The 27,500-nt window shown below is 42.9% G+C and overlaps 1 protein-coding gene across 1 annotated transcript in view; it reads left to right on the top strand.

Moving 5' to 3' along the window:
• Nucleotides 1–27,500, top strand: part of LOC139411904 (glutamate receptor ionotropic, delta-2-like) — a 275,808-nt gene that overhangs the window by 59,262 nt on the left and 189,046 nt on the right. The window contains exons 3-5 of the mRNA XM_071158656.1: nucleotides 5,705–5,758; nucleotides 10,053–10,226; nucleotides 23,025–23,186. Of these exons, the coding sequence (XP_071014757.1) occupies nucleotides 5,705–5,758; nucleotides 10,053–10,226; nucleotides 23,025–23,186 (390 nt within the window). The remainder of the gene's footprint in view (nucleotides 1–5,704; nucleotides 5,759–10,052; nucleotides 10,227–23,024; nucleotides 23,187–27,500) is intronic.

Genomic DNA, 27,500 nt, shown 5'->3' with positions numbered 1-27,500 from the left:
AGTAAGAGAAAGAGAAAGGGATTGGAGAGGGAGACAGAGAGGGGGTGACAGAGAAAGAGAGAGGGATTGGAGAGGGAGACAGAGAAAGAGAGAGGGATTGGAGGGGGTGACAGAGAAAGAGAGAGGGAGACAGAGAAAGAGAGAGGGATTGGAGAGGGAGACAGAGAAAGAGAGAGGGATTGGAGAGGGAGACAGAGAAAGAGAGAGGGAGAGAAAGGGGGTGACAAAGAAAGAGAGAGGGATTGGAGAGGGAGACAGAGAAAGAGAAAGAGAGAGGGATTGGAGAGGGAGACAGAGAGGGGTGATCGAGAGAGGGATTGGAGAGGGAGACAGAGAGGGGTGACAGAGAAAGAGAGAGTGATTGGAGAGGGAGACAGAGAAAGAGAGAGGGATTGGAGAGGGAGACAGAGAAAGAGAGAGGGATTGAAGAGGGAGACAGATAGGGGGTGACAGAGAAAGAGAGAGGGATTGGAGAGGGAGACAGAGAAAGAGAGAGGGATTGGAGGGGGTGACAGAGAAAGAGAGAGGGAGACAGAGAGGGGGTGACAGAGAAAGAGAGAGGGATTGGAGAGGGAGACAGAGAGGGGGTGACAGAGAAAGAGAGAGGGTTTGGAGAGGGAGACAGATAGGGGGTGACAGAGAAAGAGAGAGGGATTGGAGAGGGAGACAGAGGGAGAGAACAGATAGAGTGACAGGAGGAGAGTGAAAAACCTCTCCTTCTCTGTTTGCCTTATCTCACTGCCTCAGTCCAATTGACAGGTTGTTTTATGGGACTTGTCTGCAGTGTAATTATGAAGTTTTATTGAGTCTTTGTAGGAGATTAAAACACTATTAACGCTCCGCTGTCATACTCTCCAGCTGTTGCTTTTGTTTATGACTAAAGTGTTTTATGACACCCCAGCTTTAGTCACCTAGACAATTAGGTTGAATTAAATACATTGAGCAACATGTGGTGCTGCCGGCGAAGAGGAAGACTGGTCCTTGTAGATGGGAGAGTGATGGAGGTGTGTGGAAGGAGGAGAGGAAGACTTGTCCTTGTAGATGGGAGATGTGTGGAAGGAGGAGAGGAAGACTTTTCCTTGTAGATGGGAGAGTGATGGAGGTGTGTGGAAGGAGTAGAGGAAGACTTGTCCTTGTAGATGGGAGATGTGTGGAAGGAGGAGAGGAAGACTTGTCCTTGTATATGGGAGAGTGATGGAGGTGTGTGGAAGGAGTAGAGGAAGACTTGTCCTTGTAGATGGGAGAGTGATGGAGGAGAGGAAGACTTGTCCTTGTAGATGGGAGAGTGATGGAGGTGTGTGGAAGGAGTAGAGGAAGACTTGTCCTTGTAGATGGGAGATGTGTGGAAGGAGGAGAGGAAGACTTGTCCTTGTATATGGGAGAGTGATGGAGGTGTGTGGAAGGAGTAGAGGAAGACTTGTCCTTGTAGATGGGAGAATGATGGAGGAGAGGAAGACTTGTCCTTGTAGATGGGAGAGTGATGGAGATGTGTGGAAGGAGGAGAGGAAGACTTGTCCTTGTAGATGGGAGATGTGTGGAAGGAGGAGAGAAAGACTTGTCCTTGTAGATGGGAGAGTGATGGAGGTGTGTGGAAGGAGGAGAGGAAGACTTGTCCTTGTAGATGGGAGAGTGATTGAGATGTGTGGAAGGAGGAGAGGAAGACTTGTCCTTGTAGATGGGAGATGTGTGGAAGGAGGAGAGAAAGACTTGTCCTTGTAGATGGGAGAGTGATGGAGGTGTGTGGACGGAGGAGAGGAAGACTTGTCCTTGTAGATGGGAGAGTGATGGAGATGTGTGGAAGGAGGCGAGGAAGACTTGTCCTTGTAGATGGGAGATGTGTGGAAGGAGGAGAGGAAGACTTGTCCTTGTAGATGGGAGAGTGATGGAGGTGTGTGGAAGGAGGAGAGGAAGACTTGTCCTTGTAGATGGGAGATGTGTGGAAGGAGGAGAGGAAGACTTGTCCTTGTAGATGGGAGATGTGTGGAAGGAGGAGAGGAAGACTTGTCCTTGTAGATGGGAGAGTGATGGAGATGTGTGGAAGGAGGAGAGGAAGAAGGGAACTGAGACATGTACAGAGAAGCTAGGGATCTGCTTGGGAGGGCAGAGCAGAGCAGAGCAGAGCAGAGAGAGAGATATATACAAAGACATGGCTACCCAAAGAGGAGTGTGTATGTGGTCACTGCACGACAGGGGAGGTAGAAACAGAGATGCACTTTCTCCTTTACTGTGAGAAATATTCCTCAACAAGAGATTCATTATTCACAGAAATTACTACATTTATTCCTCATTTTAATTTATAAACCCAGAGGAAAAACAAAAAATGATCATAGGCAAAGGAGCAATGTCTCCTCTTGCAGCCAAATATGTATTTGTTTGACATAGCCTAAGGGACACTGAATAATAACATCTGCATAGTAAATAGTAAATAAATTATTATTAGTATGAGTGTTATTACTATTAGTGGTATTATTGTTGTCACTATTATTATTATTATTATTATTTGTATTATTATTATTATTGTTGTTGTTGATTATTATTCCAAATGGTAGTGGTACATGTGGTAGGGGTAGGGGTGATGGTAATGAGAGCAGTTTAAATGATGGTGGTAGCAGTAGTAGTAATGATGATTGTAGTTGTAGTACTGATGTAATGGTGAGGATGACAATTAGTTAGTTATAAGTTAGTTATGATTTCATTTTCCATGTTTAGCCTTTTAGATTTATTATTTTCCTACCATTTAATTTTGTTATTACTATTATTATTATTCTTTATTACAATGTATATTGTATACATTGTTGCTTTGGCAATATTGACATAATGTTTTTCATGCCAATAAAGCAGCTTGAGAGAGAGAGAGAGACAGAGACAGACAGACAGACAGACAGACAGACAGACAGACAGACAGACAGACAGACAGAAGAGACAGACGGACGGACGGACGGACGGACGAGACAGACAGACAGAAGAGAGTGGGGAATAAGAAATGTCTTTAAACGCAGAACAAACAGGGTTAGAGCATAACTGAAAGGTCACCGGTTTGAATCCCAGAGCCAACAAGGTGAAACATCTGTCTCTGTTCCCTTGAGCAAAGCAGGAACCCCATTGCTCCAGGGGCGCCGGATAAGGGTGACCCTGGCCCTGACCCCACTCTCTACGGGTGTGTCAGGGGTAGTTGGGATATGAAGAAACACATTTTTATGTGTAACAGGACGAATTATAATAATGATTAATATTATCATTATTGATGATGATGATGATGAGGAAGGCCCAAAAAATGGTCAAAGACTCCAGTCACCCAAGTCATAGTCTGTTCTCTTTGCTACCGCACGGCAAGCGGTACCGGAGCGCCAAGTCTCAGTCCAAAAGGCTCCTTAACAGCTTCTACCCCCAAGACATAAGACTGCTGAACAGTTAATCAAATGGCCACCTGGACAATTTACATTTCCTTTTGTTTTTACACTGCTGCTACTCACTGTTTATTATCTATGCATAGTCCCTCTTCCCCTACCTACATGTACTGACCAGTACCCCCCCACATTGACTTGTTATTGTTACTGCTACTCACTGTTTATTATCTATGCATAGTCCCTCTTCCACTACCTACATGTACTAACCAGTACCCCCCCACATTGACTTGTTATTGTTACTGCTACTCACTGTTTATTATCTATGCATAGTCCCTCTTCCCCTACCTACATGTACTAACCAGTACCCCCCCACATTGACTTGTTATTGTTACTGCTACTCACTGTTTATTATCTATGCATAGTCCCTCTTCCCCTACCTACATGTACTAACCAGTACCCCCCCACATTGACTTGTTATTGTTACTGCTACTCACTGTTTATTATCTATGCATAGTCCCTCTTCCCCTACCTACATGTACTAACCAGTACCCCCCCACATTGACTTGTTATTGTTACTGCTACTCACTGTTTATTATCTATGCATAGTCCCTCTTCCACTACCTACATGTACTAACCAGTACCCCCCCCACATTGACTTGTTATTGTTACTGCTACTCACTGTTTATTATCTATGCATAGTCCCTCTTCCCCTACCTACATGTACTAACCAGTACCCCCCCACATTGACTTGTTATTGTTACTGCTACTCACTGTTTATTATCTATTATCTATGCATAGTCCCTCTTCCCCTACCTACATGTACTAACCAGTACCCCCCCACATTGACTTGTTATTGTTACTGCTACTCACTGTTTATTATCTATGCATAGTCCCTCTTCCCCTACCTACATGTACTAACCAGTACCCCCCCACATTGACTTGTTATTGTTACTGCTACTCACTGTTTATTATCTATGAATAGTCCCTCTTCCCCTACCTACATGCACTAACCAGTACCCCCCCACATTGACTTGTTATTGTTACTGCTACTCACTGTTTATTATCTATGCATAGTCCCTCTTCCCCTACCTACATGTACTGACCAGTACCCCCGCACATTAACTTGTTACCGGTATCCCCTGTATATAGCCTCGTTCTTGTTATTTTATTTTTTACTTTAGTTGATTTAGTAAATATTATCTTAACTCTTTCTTGAACTGCATTGTTGGTTAAGGGCTTGTAAGTAAGCATTTCATGGTAAGGTCTACCTGTTGTATTCGGCGCATGTGACAAACAAAGTTTGATTTTACTTGATATATTATTGTTATTATTATTATTATTATGATTGTGTGTGTGTGTGTGTGTGTGTGTGTGTGTGTGTGTGTGTGTGTGTGTGTGTGTGTGTGTGTGTGTGTGTGTGTGTGTGTGTGTGTGGTGTGTGTGTGTGTGTGTGCGTGGTGTGTGTGTGTGAGAGAGAGAGAGAGCGAGAGAGGGAGAGGGTTTTGACATCAATCTACATACAACACGCGCTACTCGCTCACCTGTAAACACACTATATATGTGTGTGCGTGTGTGTGTGTGTTTAAGTTTAAGTTCTCCCACAGTGCTCCACCCTAATTTCTATCATTGTGTGTTTGCTTTACAGCAACTGTCATTTCTGCTCACTGGAATTACACAAATTATAGTGTTCGCTCGCTCCATTAGCTGCTCCATGATGCCAAAATATTATCGCTAGTTAAGAGTTGACATGGATACATATTTATGCTTGTTTGTATAAAGTATTCATGGGTTTTTCTCCCACCCACAGCATACTCCATTTTTTATGAGAGACTACAGCATTTCCATATAGCATGATCCACCCAGCTGTCTCATGATGTCCATAAAATGAGGGTCTCTATTCAGTGTGTATCACTGAAGCATTAGAGATTGTGTGTCTCTGTTCAGTGTGTGTCACTGAAGCCTTACAGATTGTGTGTCTCTGTTCAGTGTGTATCACTGAAGCCTTACAGATTGCGTGATAGAGATGTAAAGGACATATGCAGTGTTTACCGTGTATACTGTCTGCTAACGCGGGACCATTGCCTTTAACTTCCAATCCCACTGTAACGCTGAACTTTCCCGTGGGTTAAATAGCTTGACAGCTTTCATGACTGCAGTCTACTTACAGTCAGACGCGTCAGAAAGGGAACACAGTCAAAAGAATTTGCTTTAAAGTGGATAATTGCACCATCAGATGCATATTTAAGAAATGTATAATATTACTCAGGCTGGTCAATCCTGACAAAATATGTATTGAATTCCTGAATATATATTCTAATCGTTTTTTCTTCTTCTCTCTCTATCGTTGTGTTTTTCAGGTTGTGGAGACGAATCTCATGGCATTCGACTGTCACTGGATCAGCATCAATGAGGTCAGTGCGGAGGCAGCCAAGGCTACAGTGTGGCATGCTGGGTTGTGGTGTTGTTGTTGTGTTAGGGGTGGGTATGCTTATAGCTGTCTGCCGAGGTAACAGTAGGGGGTACTGCAGAACACTGGGGGGGGATCACAAATACCCTCAAAATGAACACAATTTGTGTATCACAAATACCCTCAAAATGAACACAAACAAAGACACACACATAAATGAACAGCTACGGCCAGGTTTTTATCTTTAATATGAATGAGAGATGATGGCTATAATGATGTTCCTTTATCTACAACTCACCCCACTGAAGTTCGGATTGAAAAGCAGAGCGTTCATAACTGACAGTTCCCCTCTATATGTGGGGACGTATAACTGACCCTCTATATGTGGGGACGTATAACTGACCCTCTATATGTGGGGACGTATGGCATGAAGACAGACTGGAACAGTCTGCCTTCTCTCTCTCTCTTTCTCTCTCGCCCTTTCCTTCCATGCCTCCCTGCTTGGCTTGTTCCACATGGCGGGGTGAATGAGCACAAATGCCAACACACTGATCCAAATGAATACTGGCAAGTGAGGAAAAAAATAATACCACTTCAAGAGAAATTGAAATGGGGTCCGCCGAGACGGAGGGATGTTTTTCCACGCTCTTCCTAAATAAGAGCAGGATGGATTTGGGGCTGCTGGGGGATGGTCCCCTGTAGTTACCAGGATAGGTTTGAGGGAACTAGAGGGTGCATCCTAATAATATATCTCTCGTTCACTACTTCCCACAACTCTAATAGCAGTGGATTTGTTGGGACATGGTGGGGGTTTCATGTACCTGTCATATCCTTTCAAATCAGTGACGGGAAGTAGACAGTGTACACTTTTGTGAGAAAAGAGAGATAATTGGGACATAGCCAGACATTCACAGTCCCTGCATGGGGTGGTCTTGCTGACTCGTGTTAAAAGACCAACCTGAATACAGTAGGTTGACGTGTGAATCGGCACAGCGTCACTCTCAGAATACATAGATGCCATGGATAGGAATTCAAAGCTAAACAATATGCCAGTAATACCAGAACTATACTAGACTGTTGGCATTACTTTAACTCAGACTGAAGAGCATAGAAAGTAGCTTAAATTTATTCATAAATATATTAGGTGACATTGTTGTCTTGAACCTACAGATGTATGATCTTAATTTGAGCCAGTTTGCTACAGACGAACGATCAAACAGGCAAGGGTAATCCTTATTCTTCTGGAAAATGTTATCCCAAGCGGGGGACTTCTGTCCGCCATTAATTCCACATTTGTTTCACATTTTTGCTGTGCCGCCAGGTGTTATGGGATAGCAAAGGATGCATGTGATTGGGACATGCCAATTTTGACATCCTTCCTGGAAATTCTGCCTCATAAGGCAGCATCCTTAGTATTACCAGTTGCCTCGTTAAACCATCAATACACACTGAATTCACCTGCACAGCTGATCTTAATTGCAACCATTATTGGTCACCTCATTACCGCTCTCTAGAAGATGCTTGCAACCAAAGTGAACCCTGGACTGAAACGTGTAACTACATCAAGTCAATCAGGGGATTAAGTTGTTCATGCCAGAAGGATGTGGGCCGGAACCGAGCCCATGCGGTAGACCTATATTTTCACCCTAAAGGCAGCAGCCCTAACTGCTAGACCACCCCATGATTGATCTCAAGTTTGACAGTTCATTCGTAACCTTAATATGCAGGAGACTCTTGTATGCCTAGTGGAGACCAATATCTATCTTGTAAGATAAGATATATAAAATGATGGTTGTTGATGTGTACGGCTGCATTTCGGATACGTTCTTGTAAATGTTTGTGTTGCAGTAATAGGCTTAGCGTTTGAGCGAACAAGAGAGAACATCATTTTGATAGCAAGCCCTGATCCCCATGATTCGACTGCCCCGGCATGGAGAGAAAGAGAACTGCTCAAGTTAAGATCTGACATCTGTACAAGTTTGCTAGAAGTTCCTGCAACAACAGGATGATCAAATTAAGATACGGCATCTGTAATCGCTTTGGTCTATTCAGAGAAGAACCCGCTCTCCTATTTTAAATGTCAATCGCCTTAGCATTTGTCCAAAAGTATCACACGTCAAGTTAAATGACATTCTCCTTGCCATGCGGACTCCTAGTCATGGCTGATATGTCATGTAATCTAGACAGAAAGTTTGACAGAAAACAAGTCGGGGCAAATCCCTGACCCTAATTAAGCTTTAACCACCGAGTCCCCCAGAGGGACCACAGTCATGTCCCAATAATTTACACTGACGACATGCCAAGAGCTTTTAGTACATGTCCACTGAAAGTCAAATGAGTTGACGTTTGTCAATTGGTACGTACCAGCACTTTGGAGGAGTTTGTACTCCTGCTAATAAAAACGTGTAAACAACAAATGCCTCCCTGACAGTATTTATTTTCTGGCCCTTGACCATGCTATGCTCGGGGAACGGCAAAGATGTTTTTGGCAGCAACTTTCTTAGCACTTTTCTGTGTTTATTCCGCTTTTTGTCAGAGCTTAGCGAGATAATCCCCTTCCTCGTTTTCCCGGGGGAAATGTTTGGGCTGTTGCCTATTACAAAGAGACCAGAATTTGACACATCACGTTGCTAAATCATTTGAAATTAGATTGGCTGTTCCTCTGTTGGCAGACAGGTGTATCGTTGCGTTCTGTTTGGATGTGGAGAATGGCCACCAGAGCAGTGATATTAGTGGACGCGGTCACCATCACCGATGTCATGCAGAGGAAACGTGCAAATAAAAATCAGTCAGCCAGAACAGCTTGGTGGAGTTTTGGAGCTACCTTCACCAGGGACGTTCCGACGTCTGCATTCATTAAATCATCAGACCCTGCTCCCCGCGCTCTGCATGTCCGGTCTAAAAAGAGGGAGATGTCTTTAGGCTAAAATTAGCAAGGTTCCACAAGGACGAACACATGCACATGCGCTCTCTCTCTTCTATGCACCTCACTCACTCCCCTCTCATGTGATCAGGGTTTACATCAAATGAATAATGGCTAGATGCACGAGGCGCAAGTGCTTTCTTAACACAATATGGGAATAGTATAATAAATGCAATTTACCGTATGAATTGATCCATGACATATTGATGATTACATTTAAATTTTAGTCATTTAGAAGACACTCTTCTCCGCAGTGACTTACAGGAGCAATTAGGGTTAAGTGCTTTGCTCAAGAGAACAGACTTTTCACCTTTTGGTTACTGGCCCAACGCATCCAATGCTTTTAACCGCTAGGCTTCCTGCCGCCAAACTTACTATAGGATTACTATAGGATTACTATAAACTTACTATACGATTACTATACGCTTACTATACAATTACTATAGGATTACTATAGGATTACTATACGATTACTATACGATTACTATACGATTACTATACGATTACCATAGGATTACTATACGATTACGATACGATTACTATAGGATTACTATAGGATTACTATACGATTACTATACAATTACCATAGGATTACTATACGATTACTATACAATTACTATAGGATTACTATAGGATGACTATACAACTACTATAGGATTACTATACAATTACTATAGGATTACTATACGATTACAATAGGATTACTATACAATTTCTATACGATTACTATAGGATTACTATGCAATAACTAAAGGATTACTATACGCTTACTATACAATTACTATAGGATTACTATATGATTACTATAGGATTACTATTTGATCACTATAGGATTACTATAGGATTACTATACAATTACTATATGATTACTATATGATTACTATACGATTACTGCAGTATATGATTACAATAAATCCCTTTATATCAGTTGTGTATTTGTTTATACTGCAAATAATTGGTTTCCCTCTGTTCTTCTGAACCCACTTTTTCCCGTGGTGTGTGTGTGTATGTGTGTGCGTGTCTGTCTGTCTGTCTGTCTGTCTGTCTGTCTGTCTGTCTGTCTGTCTGTCTGTTTCTGTGTGTGTGTGTGTGTGTGTGTGTGTGTGTGTGTGTGTGTGTGTGTGTGTGTGTGTGCGTGTCTGTCTGCGTGTCTGTCTGTCTGTCTGTCTGTCTGTCTGTTTCTGTCTGTCTGTCTGTCTGTCTGTCTGTCTGTCTGTGTGTGTGTGTGTGTGTGTGTGTGTGTGTGTGTGTGTGCCTGCCTGCCTGCCTGCCTGCCTGCCTGCCTGTCTGTCTGTCTGTCTGTCTGTCTGTGGGTGTGTGGGTGTGGGTGTGGGTGTGTGTGTGTGTGTGGGTGGGACTCTTTGGGATCCTGCAGGAAATCTCAGACCAGGACGTCCAAGAACTGGTGATGAAGTCTATCGGGCGTCTGACCCTGATCAGGCAGACCTTCCCCTTGCCCCAGAACACCAGCCAGCGCTGTGTCAAGCACAACCACCGCATCAACACCTCCCTCTGCGACCCCAAGGACCCCAAAGCTCAGACACTGGAGGTAACACACACCACACCAAGGGTGTCCCCCGAATGGCTCCCTTTTGATTATATAGTCTACTACTTTAGACCAGAGCCCTGTCAAAAGTAGTTCACTTCATAGGGAATATGGTGTCATTGTCCCCTCATTACCCCCTTTGCCACCCCTCCTTTTCCTCCAATTTCACAACTTCAAATGATCTCAAAGTTGTTGATGGCACCAACGTTGTTGCCCTGTGCCCCCAGGCTTGTGTTGTCTTCCCGGCTTTGTAATTAATTTTTGGAGAAGTAGGCCCACAATTTGTTTGTATCAAACATCATAATTCATTGCAATATTATCATGGAAATGTGGCACATCATTTCTTTGTTGTTATAAAAATAAAATGTGTCCCTGGGCAGCAATATTGTGTCTATAATTATTGTTGAACATCAAGCCTTCAAATACAACAAATGCAGGGAGGAAAAGAACATTGTACCTAGGGTTTTATATTTTCACCTAATTTTAAACATTTTCCTTCCAGGGAATAAATCTCCCTTGTAAGCCGGTATTTCCCGCCAAAACCGGAACTGTCATTCATATAAAACCAGTTGGGCAACATTATTATACATGATAATAATACATAAACATTTTCATGTTGCATTCATTATCATTCATTATCCTTAATTATCCTTCGTCAGCATTCATTATCATTCATTGTCATTCGTCGTCATTCATTATCGTTCATTATCGTTCGTCATCATTCATTATCATTCGTCATCATTCATCATCATTCGTCATCATTCATTATCATTCGTCATCATTCATTATCATTCATTATCGTTCATTATCATTAATTATCATTCATTATCGTTCGTCATCATTTATTATCATTCATTATCATTCATTATCATTCGTCATCATTCGTTTACCTACTTTAGCCTGTAAATGTATGGTAGTCTATTTCTAGAGCTTTTAAGTCAATGATCTCTCAGTGTCTTGTTTTTTTTTAATGTTTATGCCTATTCATGTCGGAGTTTTGAAACAGACTGAGTCACTTAGGCAAAACATTTTTTAACAATTGGTCAAAATGCATAGGCTAGCCTACATCATATCCCAAATATAGCCACTGTCACATAAACACCGGGATTCAGGGAGCAGGTGTAGCAGATGAGTTTAGTAATGAAGAATGCAGATTAACAAAACAAGAGAAGCGTACAGAACGTGAATGAAAACAAACCAACACTGTCTGATGACTGAGGCCACTGAGGGCTACATAAAGGGAAGGTCATCCAGGTGATGATGAAGTCCACGTGTGCGTAAAGATGGATACCAGGTGCGCGTAATGATGGATGCCAGGTGTGCGTAATGATGGATGCCAGGTATGCGTAATGATGGATGCCAGCGCCGGTGGTTAGTAGACCGGCGACGTGGAGCGCTGGAGAAGGGGAGCGGGAGAAGGCGTGACAGCCATGGCATGAAAATAAATAAAACGTGAACCTTCTGGCTTCACAAACTTGGACTAGGCCTACATAATAACATTAAATAAATAACTCCAACCCAGCCTAACAAATCTAGCATAAAGAGAGCCTTCTCGAGCCACACAAACTGAGGTTATAGGCTACAGTCTTATAAAAAAGGGCTCCAAAAGGGTTCTTCAGCTGTTCCTTTTTGGTTCCAGGTCTAACTTTTTTGAGTTCCATGTAGAACATACCACTCTGCATACCACTGCTGTCTTGCTTCTGAAGCTAAGCAGGGTTGGTCCTGGTCAGTTTCTGGATGGGAGACCAGATGCTGCTGGAAGTGGTGTTGGAGGGCCAGTAGGAGGCACTCTTTCCTAAAAAAAATATCCCAATGCCCCAGGGCAGGACACTGCCCTGTATAGGGTGCCGTCTTTCGGATGGGATGTTAAACAGGTGTCCTGACCCTCCGAGGTCATTAAAGATCCCATGGCACTTATCGTAAGAGTAGGGGTGTTAACCCCGGTGTCCTGGCTAAATTCCCAATCTGGCCCTCAAACGATCAAGGTCACCTAATAATCCCCAGTTTACAATTGGCTCATTAATCCCCCTCCTCTCCCCTGTAACTATTCCCCAGGTCGTTGCTGTAAATGAGAACATGTTCTCAATCAATTTACCTGGTAAATAACAGATAAATAAATAAAAAAGTAAAGTGTTTTACATGGAACCAAAAAGGGTTCCTCAAAGGGTTCTAGTATGGGGACTGCCGAAGAACCGTTTTAGGTTCTAGATATTACGTTTTTTTCTAGGAATGTACATATCAAATAACCTGGCACCCTGTAGCAAACAAACCTACCCATAATGCACATATATAGGCCCTACCTGTTCAACTGTTATTCTTTCTTCTGAAGTGGGCTCTCAAAAACCACAGTGCCCTCTGCACTCAGGCGGATCCTGATCTTGATATAAATTGTCCACCGACTAAAAAAAGGCTTGCCTGACCTCTGTGGTGTCCTGGATGGTGTCCTGGATGGTGTCCTGGAAGGTGTCCTGGAAAATGTCCTGGATGGTATCATGGATGGTGGTCTGGATGGTGTCATGGATGATGGCCTGGATGGTGTCATGGATGATGGCCTGGATGGTATCATGGATGATGGTCTGGATGGTATCATGGATGATGGCCTGGATGGTATCATGGATGATGGCCTGGATGGTATCATGGATGATGGCCTGGATGGTATCATGGATGGTGGCCTGGATGGTGTCATGGATGATGGCCTGGATGGTATCATGGATGATGGCCTGGATGGTATCATTTATGTTGGCCTGGATGGTGTCGTGGATGGTGGCCTGGATGGTATCATGGATGGTGGCCTGGGTGGTGGCCTGGATAATGTCCTGGATAGTGTCCTTGAAGGTGACCCGGATGGTGGCCTGGATGGTGTCATTGTAGGTGACCTGGAATTTGGCCTGGATGGTGTCATTTATGTTGGCCTGGATGGTGTCGTGGATGGTGGCCTGTATGGTTGCCTGGATGATGGCCTGCATGCTATCCTTGAAGGTGCACTGGAAGGTGGCCTGGATGGTGTCATGAATGATGGCCTGGATGGTGTCATGGATGGTGACTTGGATGGTGTTCTGGATGGTGTCCTTGAAGGTGACCTGGATGGTGGCCTTGATGGCGAGTGCCTCAAACAGGTGCAGGTAACTGTTGGTTGCGGCTTCAAACAGGAAGAACTCCTTATAGAGGATTTTCAGGAGGTTGGATTCCTGTTGGTTGATGGCTTGCTGCAACATTGTTGACGAGTTTGGTGTTGCTTGCACATCTTTTGCAGCACCTTCATCCTCTGTGCTGCTCTCCTCTTCCTCGAATAGTCGTTTGATGAGGCCCTTGCCATCCTCAATAACATGGCCCTTCTCAACAGCATGGCCCTTCTCAACAGCATGGCCCTTCTCAACAGCATGGCCCTTCTCAACAGCATGGCTCTTCTCAACAGCATGGCCCTTCTCAACAGCATGGCTCTTCTCAACAGCATGGCTCTTCTCAACAGCATGGCCCTTCTCTACAACATGGCACTTCTCAACAGCATGGCTCTTCTCAACAGCATGGCCCTTCTCAACAGCATGGCACTTCTCAACTGCATGGCTCTTCTCAACAGCATGGCCCTTCTCAACAGCATGGCACTTCTCAACTGCATGGCTCTTCTCAACAGCATGGCTCTTCTCAACAGCATGGCACTTCTCAACAGCATGGCTCTTCTCAACAGCATGGCCCTTCTCTACAACATGGCTCTTCTCAACAGCATGGCCCTTCTCAACAGCATGGCCCTTCTCAACAGCATGGCCCTTCTCAACAGCATGGCCCTTCTCAACAGCATGGCTCTTCTCAACAGCATGGCCCTTCTCAAAAGTTGGAGACAATTTTGTAACCGTATTAACTGCATTTCAAGGCCGCATGTTTATTTCAGCATAATGTGTGCACTTTGAATTTAAGTAAATATGGTAGGCTACAACAGCGCTCACACTCACACACACACTGAGCGTTGATGATTCATCATACAGATTGAACACTTCCATTTCATGTCATGCTGTTCATAAAAATATTTTTTTAAATAATTTACTGGTTTGGTGAAGTGCGATTAATCACTCCAGGGAATGCATTTCCACTGCTTCAGAGTCCAATGGCAGCGAGATTTACATCGCTCCAGCTGTCGCTTGGCATTGCACATGGTGATCTTAGGCTTCTGTGTGGATGGTCAGCCATGGAAACCCATTTCATGAAGCTCCCGATGAACAGTAATTCTGCTGACATTGCTTCCAGGGGCAGTTTAGAACTTGGTAGTGAGTGTTGCAAGTGAGGACAGGCGATTTTTACGCATTACGTGCTTCAGCACTCAGCGGTCCTGTTCTGTGAGCTTGTGTGGCCTACGTTACTCCTAGACGTTTCCACTTCACAATAACAGCACTTACTGTTGACCAGGGCAGCTCTAGCCGGGCAGAAATTTGACAAACTGACTTGTTGGAAAGGTGGCATCCTATGACGGCGCCCAGTTGAATGTCACTGAGCTCCTCAGTAAGGCCATTCTATTGTTTGCATGGTTGTGTGCTTGATTTTATACACCTGTCAGCAACAGGTGTGGCTAAAATAGCCAAATCCACTAATTTGGAGGGGTGTCCACACAATTTTGTATATATAGTTTAGCAGTGACAGATACAGACCGTGCTTAGTAATAAACAGAGATTATTTGTATTTTGATCAGTAGAAGACTGGCACAGACAGACAGACAGACAGACATAAAGAGACAGACAGACAAACAGACAGACAGAGAGACAGACAGACAGACAGACAGACAGACAGACAGACAGACAGACAGACAGACAGACAGAAAGAGACAGACAGACAGACAGTGCCAAGTGTGGTGCGGAATACTGAGAGGACAGACGGAGAGCAGCGGCAGTCAGTGGAGGACAGTGTGTGCCCGGTGCAGTTGTGAATAGTGCAGTTAGGCCTGTGTTTTCTGTCAGTGTGGAGGCAGAGGAGCAGTCAGGAGAGTGCCCCAGAAGAAGCCCAATTTCACACTGGACTGGAGCACATCATCTGGGTCTGCATGACCACACTCCCCCCCCACACCCACCCACACAAACACACACACATGCATGTATGCACAAACACACTCACTGCCTCTTCCTGTATAGCAGTGGTCAGCGATCACCCAGCCTCTCATAGGAGCCAATCTCAACAGGTCAGCCACTGCCGACCCTCCTCAAACTCCCAGGATTTCCATGACCACTGATCTAGCACAATACAGATGGGCAACCCCCATGCTTCAGCCTATTTATTTATAGCCACTACACTGCATTCTTTTAAACTAGGCAAGTCAGTTAAGAACAGATTCTTATTTTCAATTATGGCCTAGGAACAGTGGGTTAACTGCCTTGTTCAGGGGCTGTAACGTAATTCGTCCTCCTCTGACGAGGAGTAGTCAAGATCGGACCAATGCGCAGCGTGGTATGTGTCCATGTTAATATTTAATAAATCAACTGAACACTGAATAACAAAACAACAAAGTGAAAGACCGAAACGACAACGAAACAGTCCTGTCTGAGAAACAACCTAAACAGAAAACAATCACCCACAAAGCACAGGTGGGAAAAGGCTACCTAAGTATGATTCTCAATCAGAGGCAACGAACGACAGCTGCCTCTGATTGAGAACCATACCAGGCCAAACACATAAACACAACATAGAAAAAAGAACATAGACTACCCACCCCATCTCACGCCCTGACCAAACTAAAACAAAGGTCAGAACATGACAGGGGAAGAATGCCAGATTCTTACATTGTCAGCTCAGGGATTTGATCTTGCAACCTTGGTTACTTACTGAAACGTTAAAATTATACCAACCTTTTAATGAAATACAGAAAAATATTGGCATTTCAGATGCGATATATTGACCAAAATAAGAGAAAAGTTTTAGATGTATTTTCCCTTAAAAATTCACCAGAAACAACCATTTCACAGCTATTTAAAAAATATATATCTCCTGGGAAAGCATGCTTCAACAAGTCACATAATATGTTGCATTAACTCACTGTGTGTGTAATGATAGTGTTTAACAGGATTTTTGAATGACTACCTCATCTCTGTACCCCAACACATAAAAATACAGTGGGGCAAAAAAGTATTTAGTCAGCCACCAATTGTGAAAGTTCTCCCACTTAAAAAGATGAGAGAGGCCTGTAATCATAGGTACACTTCAACTATGACAGACAAAATGAGAGAAAAAAATCCAGAAAATCACATTGTAGGATTTTTTATGAATTTATTTGCAAATTATGGTGGAAAATAAGTATTTGGTCAATAACAAAAGTTTATCTCAATACTTTGTTATATACCCTTTGTTGGCAATGACAGAGGTCAAACGTTTTCTGTAAGTCTTCACAAGGTTTTCACACACTGTTGCTGGTATTTTGGCCCATTCCTCCATGCAGATCTCCTCTAGAGCAGTGATGTTTTGGGGCTGTTGCTGGGCAACACGAAGATCTTCTTCTGTTGGCACTCCAAAAGGTCCCAGCTACATCACAAATGGTCATTTTGTTCAATAAAGTCCTTCTTTATATCCCCAAAAACTCAGTTTAGCTGGCGCGCTGCATTCAAAATGCATACAAAATGAATCCCAAACGTTACCAATACACTTCTCCAAACAAGTAAAAAATGTAGGTACCCTAATTTGTAAATAAATGATCAAATTTAAGGCGGAGAATCATTATTGTCATTACCGGAGATAAACAACAAAGTACGCGCTCTCATCCAAAAAATAATGTTCTGGATGGTTTGCCCTCAGGCTTTTACCTTCCATGTCAGTTCTGTTATACTCACAGCCATTATTTTAACAGTTTTAGAAACTTTAGAGTCTATCCAAATATACCAATGCATATATGCATATCCTAGCTTCTGGGCCTGAGTAACAGACAGTTTACTTTGGGCACGCTTGTCATCCAGTCGTCAAAATACTGTCTCCTAGCCCAAAGATTAAATAAAGGTTAAAATAAAAAACTGACATTGACAGTGATATGCCTGATTGCTGACAATGATGGGACTGCCTACAGGGATGAGGTAAGCCCTGCTAGTATAGTGACAGGGAAGTGACAGGGAAACCATTTCTCCCTCAATGTCAGCAACACAAAGGAGCTGATTGTGGACTACAGGAAATGGAGGGCTGAGCATGCCCCCATTCACATTGATGGGGTTGTAGTGGAGATGGCTAGGTGCTTTAAGTTCCTCGGTGTCCACATCATTATTAACCTATCATGGCCCAAACACACCAGTCCAGTTGTGAAGAGGGCACGACAACGCCTCTTCCCCCTCAGGAGGCTGAAAGGATTTGGCATGGGTCCTGAGATCCTCAAAAAAGTTATACAGCTGCACCATTGAGAGCGTTGGTTGCATCACCGCTTGGTATGGCAACTGCTCAGCATCTGACCTCAAGGCTCTACAGAGGGTGGTGCATATGGCTCAGTACATCACTGGGGCCGAGCGCCCTCTCATCCAGGACCTCTATTTATTTATTTATTTATTTATTTTACCTTTATTTAACTAGGCAAGTCAGTTAAGAACATATTCTTATTTCAATGACGGCCTGGTGGGTTAACTGCCTGTTCAGGGGCAGAACGACCTTGTCAGCTCGGGGATTTGAACTTGCAACCTTCCGGTTACTAGTCCAACACTCTAACCACTAGGCTACCCTGCCGCCCCAGGCAGTGTCATAGGAAGGCCCTAAAAATGGTTAGCTACCCAAGTCACAGTCTTTTCTCTCTGCTACAGCACGGCAAGTGATACCGAAGAACCAAGTCTGGGCCCAAAAGGATCCTGAACAGCGTCTACCCCAAAGCCATAAGACTGTTGAACAGTTAATTAAATATCTACCTGGACTTTCTGCTTTTCATCCTACATATACATATTACCTCAATGAATCACCTAACCAAACCCTACATATACATATTACCTCAATGAATCACCTAACCAAAGCCTACATATACATATTACCTCAATGAATCACCTAACCAAGCCCTACATATACATATTACCTCAATGAATCACCTAACCAAACCCTACATATAAATGTTTACCTCAATGAATCACCTAACCAAGCCCTACATATACATATTACCTCAATGAATCACCTAACCAAACCCTACATATAAATGTTTACCTCAATGAATCACCTAACCAAACCCTACATATACATATTACCTCAATGAATCACCTAACCAAACCCTACATATACATATTACCTCAATGAATCACCTAACCAAACCCTACATATACATATTACCTCAATGAATCACCTAAACAAACCCTACATATACATATTACCTCAATGAATCACCTCTTGAACCCCAGTACACTGACTGGGTACCGGTACTCCTTGTATATAACCTCGTTATTGTTATTTTGTGTTTTTTTTATTGTGTTATTTTTTATCTATTTGTTAATTTTATTGCTTTTTAACTGCATTGTTGGGGAGTGGCTTGTAAGTAAACATTTCATGGTAATGTCTACACTTGTTGTATTCGGCGCATGTGACAAATACAATTTGATACAATTTGATTTGATGCATGGGTGACCTCCCGGCTATAAAAGCCTATGTCAGGGGGATGCCATGCTCGTTCCACATCCCCGGTTAGGACAGTGGGCGCTGGAACACGGCACTCGAATTTTGTGACAAGTGTGCCCGAGCATTGCAGGTTAATAAACAACGGCAAACGTAATGGGCACTCTATTTATTACACAGCCATTCAAACGGAGACAACGCTTGTGCTAAATCACAGGGCCATCGATCAGGGCCCGAATGAACTGTTCTCTGTCTCCCCCTTCGGCCTCCGGCTGTGGCCCAAATTAAATGGTACCGTATTCCCTTTATAGTGCACTATTTTGACTATGACCCTCAAGAATAGTGCACTATATAGGGAATAAGTGCCATTTGGGATACAGGTCTGGGCTCTAGAACCGCCATAACCCAACTGCCACAGACGTTTGATTTGGTCAATTAAAAAAATCAGCCCCCCCAAAAAGCTATGTCCTGCTCGTTCCCTGACTTTTCCTAAATGTTTGTGTTTTATTTACAGTCGTCAACATTTTCATATCACAAACAGAAAAGGATTTTGTGCCTCTTTAACAGTTTTTTTAATGAGTCTCTCTCTCCTCACTGAGTGAATGACAAATGAATGGATGGGTGATAATTGTGCACCTTACTTCACAATGTAATTTAAATTAGGCCTAACTGAATGATAAGGAGGTTGAAAAGGTTGATTTAATTTAGAAAGACAATAGTGTAATGATGAGTTTGTGTTATGCCTATTTAATCAGCAGCAAATAATTTGACCGCAAGCCTTGCGGGTTGATACCATTCTCTTTAATGTTTTACTTTGTAAAAAAGAAGCTGTTATGGGACAGTTTTGTTCACTATAACTCTCTTACTAATCAAATGTATTATAAGGGAAAGGAAAACATGCTACATGTGGCAGTAGGTCTTCAGAATAATGCTAAACATATCCTTGACTCTATCCAGCGAAGCAAAAGATGCCAGCCCACTGAATAACAAATGGATGGAATGGGCGATAATTGTGCAAGTTACTTCACAATCAAATTGAAATTAGGCGTGAACTGAATGATGAGGTTGAAGAGGTTGATTTAATTTAGAACAACAATAGTGTAACGATGAGTTTGTGTTATGCCTATTCATCAGCATTGGCGCTCATGTTAATCATTTGACCGTGTGCCTAGCAGGTTGATACTATTGTCTTCTACCTTTTACTTTGTAAAAATAAACTGTTATGGTACTGTTTTATTAACTGTAACTCCATTACTAATCCAATGTATTGTAAAGGGAAACGAGAACATGCTATGTGTTGCAGTAAGCCTTTAGAATAGTGCAAAACACATCCTTAACTCTATCCAAGTTGGTGAGCAGGAAACAAACAATGCAAGTCAGCCTGCACAGCCGGCCCACTGAAACTACACCTAAACTATACCAAAACTACACTGGAATTATACCAAAACTACACCTAAACTATACCAAAACTACACTGGAATTATACCAAAACTACACCTAAACTATACCAAAACTACACTGGAATTATACCAAAACTACACCTAAACTATACCAAAACTACACTGGAATTATACCAAAACTACACCTAAACTATACCAAAACTACAATGGAATTATACCAAAACTACACCTAAACTATACCAAAACTACACTGGAATTATACCAAAACTACACCTAAACTATACCAAAACTACACTGGAATTATACCAAAACTACACCTAAACTATACCAAAACTACACTGGAATTATACCAAAACTACACCTAAACTATACCAAAACTACACTGGAATTATACCAAAACTACACCTAAACTATACCAAAACTGCACCTAAACTATACCAAAACTAATTACACATATAATAAGAGTTAGCCTGTAGACCAGATCAAATTGACAATAATCTGATGAGTGACAATATTAGGCCTATCAGTTGTCAAATTGTACACGAAGAGATGGGATCATCTTGCAGGGAAAGGAGGATCGCTTTGTTAAATCCTCCTTCATAGTCACATGCAGGTAAAACATTGTGACATGACACCTCACGTGCTGTCCATGCATTCAGCACATGCCCACTCACGCCGTAGCATAGCTCTGGCTACTAAGCAAACACTAGTAACATAATAAACATAAAATGTAAATAAGCTTATTTGTCGTAAATGGATGAATGGGCCCTAGAAACCAGATAGAAACTGATAATGGTGCATGTGACTTCAGTTAAGTTTTGGTTAGCCGCAGATGTCGAAACCAAGTACTTGCTAAATGGCTTTCCATATCTGGGGAAAGATGAAACCGGGCAAGCTGGTGAGCAACTATCTGGTTTTGAGACTCGTGGAGCCTTACATGTGCAAAGGCAGAAATGTGACCAAGGACAACTTCTTCACATCAAATTCCTTGGCTGACAAGTTAATTGCAAAGAAGACTAGCCTGCTGGGAACAGTGAACAAAGAAAGGCAGGAGCTGCCACCCTCTGCGCAGAACAACATACCAGCGGAGCTGTACTCCACATCAGTGATGGAGATTGGTAAAGCAACACTCACAGTGTACAGATGTATAATAAATAAGAGTGTTTGCATCATCAGCACAATGCATCCCACTGGATCTGGCATGTGAGGTTTGTGATCCGCCAAGCAGGCCGCCATGGAAACAGGTCCTGCCCTTCCTCTTCTCGATGCACCACAGCTCCCACTCGGGGAAAAATAAGACAAGTTGGCAGGTGCAAACGAAGAAAGTGTGCATTGCAACCGATTTATTTGTGGGACTTTCTCTAACAAAGCCCTGAATCTGTGTGCTGAATGTGGACCCCAAACATAAAGAGAAGACGTGGTTGATTCATATTTAAAGGCACAAAACAGTATCAAATGCAGTCAACTGTTTTTATATCTTGTTATGAAAATATTTCTTTATGCCATTAATCCTTTACAGTTGTTCATGCGTAATACAGCAAATCATTTCACCTGCACACCTGGCTGGATATATTATTATTGCGGTCTATTTGGTTTCTACTTTGTCAAAAGAAGCTGTAACTGGACTTGATTCATTACTGTAACTCTATTACTAATCGAATCTACACATTTAGTTGATCAAATGGAATACAATGTATTGTTTTTATTGTAAGGGAAACTAAAATAGGCTATAGGCCTATGTTTTGTCTAGGACTTTGTAGATTTATACAAAACATATGCTTGACTTAAAACAAATAACTATTGTATTTTTTTTTATTGATACATTCCCATAAATATTTCTGCATGCAAGAATCCTTTACAATAGTTTACACACTATTTATCAAGCATTTATTTAACAAGTATGTTTTTGCGCACCTTGCGGGTTGATATGGGAAGGGAAATGGAAAGAGGGATACCTAGCCAGCTGTACAACTGAATGCCTTCAACTGAAATGTGTCTTCTGAATTTACCCCAACCCCTCTTCTGATGCATATGCTAAAGGGAACGCTTGGTAATGTTCTCTAGTGGGTACTTATATGCTGATAGGCCAAGCGGTTGTAGTGTTAAAAAGATGCGCGTGGTGTGATTTGTGTTGTGAAGCTTTTAAAGGGTGAACCTAGACAAAGTTACAGAGATAGAGCTGTTTTAATCGTTCCAGGGCCACTTCCTTTACCGGGAACTGGGAGCAGCCTGGATGTGTAATGCAAACAGTAGTTGGAGTGAGTGTTTGCAGAGAGAACTTCAGAGATGTAGCTACAAATCACAGGTGTTAGGTGTTGCTTCTTTACCAATGATCAAAGAACTGATGAAATGACACGAGTGCACGTATCAATTTTCTTTCAAATGATGCCAGCCTACTCCTTATGATCACTGCATGTTTCACTGCCAGCCGTCTCAGCAGCATTCAGCAGGGTGCAAAGCAGCTTTCAACAGGGTGTAGAGCAGAGCAGCTTTCAGCAGGGTGCAGAGCAGCTTTCAGCAGGGTGCAGAGCAGAGCTGCTTTCAGCAGGGTGCAGAGCAGAGCAGATTTCAGCAGGGTGCAGAGCAGCTTTCAGCAGGGTGCAGAGCAGAGCAGCTTTCAGCAGGGTGCAGAGCAGAGCAGATTTCAGCAGGGTGCAGAGCAGCTTTCAGCACGGTGCAGCAGACTTTGTCTGCATCTCAAATGGCACCCTATTCCTTATGTAGTGCACTACTGTTGACCATCTTCCCCTTTTTCTTTTGCTCCACTGTTAACTTCTCCCTCTTCTCCCTTTTGTCTCACCCTCCCCTTCTGCTTCCCTTCTGTTGTCTCACCCTCTACTTCCTCCCTCCCACCCTCTTTCCCCAGATCACCAACCGCTACATCTACGACACAGTGCTGCTATTGGCCAACACTTTCCACAGGAAGCTGGAGGACAGGAAGTGGCACAGCATGGCCAGCCTCACCTGTATCCGCAAGAACTCTAAGCCCTGGCAAGGAGGACGGCCTATGCTGGACAATGTAAAAAAGGTACTGGTCCATATAGGGGGTTATTCTTAGAGACAGGAGTTTCTCCTGACTACCAGACCAGGTTATAGACCAAGGATATTCAAATCCGAGCCTGGAGGTCCGGAGTACTGCTAGTTTTCTGTTCTACCTGGTAATAATTGCACCCACATCGTGTCCCGGTCCTTGATAATGCTTGCGTCCCAAATTGAACCCTATGAACTATATAGTGCACTACTTGTGATAAGGGCCCATATGGTTTTGGTTGAAAGTAGTGTTGTGACGTTGTATTAGTTCATGTGACGACTGTTGCTCATCGAATGATTAAAGGTTTCTAATTGCGTGATTAACTGAATCAAGCAATTATTAACTCATTAACCTGGGGCACCATGGGAAAATGTGTTTTATTGAGTTTCTATTTCCCAAATTAACTCAAAGAATATCAGAATAACGATTTTACAACAGCCGCTAATTAGTTACCTCTACAGTCTCGTTCTGAACGTCGCATAATCCGGGAATCTGCACAAACCCGGGTCTCACCAATGAGTTCGTACCACACCAATCTTAGTATTTATTTACTAGAAAGCTAAAATGATGATAAAAGATATACATACACAAAAACACATTCTAGGCTATTTATTAGAACTTAGTATAACGGGCCAACACACTATGGCACGTGTTACCTAAAATGGGGATTTAAAAGAGAGAGAAAAAGAGAAAGTACACGAGAGAAATATACATTTGGGTGAATTTGTCAGCTATGCTTATTCTAACCCTAGCCTTGCCCCAAACTGCCGCTCTTATGGGTCAGAATATAATGATGTAAATACGTGGGGAAGGTCTCCGTGGGTTCTCCGTGTGGAAAGTTCAGGGTGCTCAATGACGCACTTCTCCCGCGCAAGTCTTTGGTTGTCCTCACGATGTCAGTGTCCTTTTGGGCTTAGGAGTCTGTTCCCTCTCCCTTGCTCTGGAAGGGCTCTTCTGAGGACAGACAGCTCTGTAGCTCAGAGCTCACAGCTTAGGAATGAAACAGTGTAGATACCCCGATTCGGTGAGGAGTGGAGGCTAAGTGGTTCGACTTGAATTCACCCGCTTACACACAGCTACTCATCCGTAGCTTGGGTAGAAAAAGATTTCTTTGTCTTCAAACTTGTGTTACGTTTTTGGGTTCGTTGACTTTTTTAGACCTCGGCTGCAGCTTGGGTCACGTAGTCTTATCTGTACATTCTTCACGCACAGGTTTTATACCCTCGTGTCAGAAGTGGGCGTAACCGCCTTTAGGGCAATTCTCTGGGCGTACCAAGTTAATTAAGAGCAAGGTCTAGATTTGACTCAAATCCAATTTCAGACAACTTCACATTTCATCTTTACCAAAACATTCTCTTTGATTTGGACATTTTCCATACAACATCCAATGTATAAACATCAAACATAAACTAGGTAAACTGTTTACGTTACAATGCTTTCGTAATAACGTCATCTATTCACCTTTAATAACAAAACGAAAATGACATACATTTTCATATTCCGTCTATCGTCATGACCACCATTGTGGCTGATGGAAACCATTGTTCCAAAGTCCCTTTATTGCATGTTTAATGTTCTGAGGCTGGTTCTCCATAGTAACAGGACAAAGGAATGTTGTCTGTGGCCTAAGATTTACCATGGGTGTGAGGGGTCATAAAACCCCCACACCTTCAGACCCCTAGATCTCTCCTCCTCTTTTGGGGTTGAGAGATAATCTGTAGGGTTGTGGTCTCCTGTAACCTGACCTGATCAGGACAGTCATGACAGTAGTATGCTATATAGGAGATAGGATGTTATTTGGGATGCAGACTACAGTGCCTTGCGAATGTATTCATCCCCCTTGGTGATTTTTCCTATTTTGTTTCATTACAACCTGTAACTTAAATGGATTTTTATTTGGATTTCATGTAATGGACATACACAAAATCATCCAAATTGGTGAAGTGAAATGGAAAAATGTACTTTTCTATAAAGCCCCTAAATAAGACCTGGTGCAACCAATTACCTTCAGAAGTCACATTATTAGTTAAATAAAGTCCACCTATGTGCAATCTAAGTGTCACATGATCTGTCACATGATGTCAGTATATATACACCTGTTCTGAAAGGCCCCAGCGTCTGAAACACCACTAAGCAAGGGGCACCACCAAGCAAGCGACACCATGAAGACCAAGGAACTCGCCAAACAGGTCAGGGACAAAGTTGTGGAGAAGTACCGATCAGGTTTGGGTTATAAAAAAATATCTGAAACTTTGAACATTCCACGAAGCACTATTAAATCCATTATTTAAAAAAAGAAAGAATATGGCACCACAACAAACCTGCCAAGAGAGGGCTGCCCACCAAAACTCACGGACCAGGCAAGGAGGGCATTAATCAGAGAGGCAACAAAGAGACCAAAGATAACCCTAAAGGAGCTGCAAAGCTCCACAGCAGAGATTGGAGTATCTGTCCATAGGACCACTTTAAGCCGTACACTGGGCTTTACGGGCTGGGCTTCATGGAAGAGTGGCCAGACAAAAGCCATTGCTTAAATAAAGAAATAAGCAAACACATTTGATGTTCGCCAAAAGGCATGTGGGAGACTCCCCAAACATATAGAAGGAGGTACTCTGGTCAGATGAGACTAAAATTGAGCTTTTTGTCCATCAAGGAAAACGCTATGTCTGGCGCAAACCCAACACCTGTCATCACCCCGAGAACACCATCCCCACAGTGAAGCGTGGTGGTGGCAGCATCATGCTATGGGGATATTTTTCATCAGCAGGTACTGGGAAACTGGTCAGAATTGAAGGAATGATTGAAGGCATTAAATACAGGGAAATTCTTGAGGGAAACCTGTTTCAGTCTTCCTTAGATTTTAGACTGGGACTGAGGTTCCCCTTCCAGCAGGAGAATGACCCTAAGCATGCTGCTCAATCAACACTTGAGTGGTTTAAGGGGAAACATTTAAATGTCTTGGAATGGCCAAGTCAAAGCCCAGACCTCAATCCAATTGAGAATCTGTGGTATGACTTAAAGATTGCTGTACACCAGCGGAACCCAACCATCTTGAAGGAGCTGGAGCAGTTTTGCCTTGAAAAATGGCAAGTTTTCTTTTTTTGTCTTATTTCTTGTTTGTTTCATACAAAAAAATATTTTGCATCTTCAAAGTGGTAGGAATGTTGTGTAAATCAAATAATACAAACCCCCCCCAAAAAATAAATTTAAATTCTGAGTTATAGGGCAACAAAATAGGAAAAATGCCAAGAGGGGTGAATTTTTTCGCAAACCACTGTATGAATGTGAAAAACAAGTGATATTATGACAGACAAGGGATAGCCCTTCAAGGGTGGACGTCATCTCATCTGCCCCCACTTTTATCTCAGCGGGGACCTTTGAAATGGATATGAAGTTAGGGACACTGTCTTAGGCATTGAATAAAGCCCTGGTGGTGTTGTTGGCGTTGTTGTCGTGTTGAGGTGACATCGTGCTCTCCAGAGCTGCTGTGTTAGTGCAGGACAGGACGTGATGTTAACACCTTCTCCGTCCCTGTGGCCGTAGCTCCTGGGGATTGTACTGTACCTGCCGACACGTGTCTGCACACACACACACACACACACACACACACAGAGACAGACACACATACATACACACAATCAGTGAAAGTGACACCGGCCCTGCCGTAGGGAAGGTGAGCCAACAAAGGTCGAGTCCCAATAATTCAGTCCCTCTTCAGTCCTGAGACTGGTTGTATGTGTGAGGTGTTCTCTCCTGCACCTGCTGCCGGCTGTTGTAATAACTGTGGTGATGTTAATGTGGCGTATGCCTTGTTATTTTACTGTAAACCAGCCACGTAATGGGCCCATATTACATTCCCCAGGGTTTCCTCATTGGACCAATGTTCTACGGCTTCATTAGCGGAACGGGCTGTTTATTGGCTTTTCAATGCATGCGTTAGGGTGAACTTGCCCGTATACTGCTCAGCTCTCCTAATTGGACAGCTAATTAATCCTGTCAGCGCAGTATTGGTGCAATACATTTACAACAATTGTCTTTGTTTTAATTAGACCTACAATTTGGAAAGAGGGGGACGGGGTCTCTGCACTCGTTTGTGATGTTGGAGAGCTTTGGGGAGATGAAAGTCTACTCATGGTGTGGTGCTTTGTTCGTGGCTGCCGAGCACTCTTTATGTTTAAGCCTGCTCTCATTTAGCAAAAGAAGAACACATTAAGAGTAAATGAACAACAGGCGATTATTATCATGACTTTAATGTAACAGGCTGCATGTAGATGAATAAACCGTCTGTTTCCCAATGCGGGCGGTCACGTT

This window comes from Oncorhynchus clarkii, chromosome 6 (assembly GCF_045791955.1).
Source record: "Oncorhynchus clarkii lewisi isolate Uvic-CL-2024 chromosome 6, UVic_Ocla_1.0, whole genome shotgun sequence".
Taxonomy (NCBI): domain Eukaryota; kingdom Metazoa; phylum Chordata; class Actinopteri; order Salmoniformes; family Salmonidae; genus Oncorhynchus; species Oncorhynchus clarkii.
Note: the sequence above shows the minus strand (reverse complement) of the source record. Positions and strands in the feature narration are given on the sequence as shown.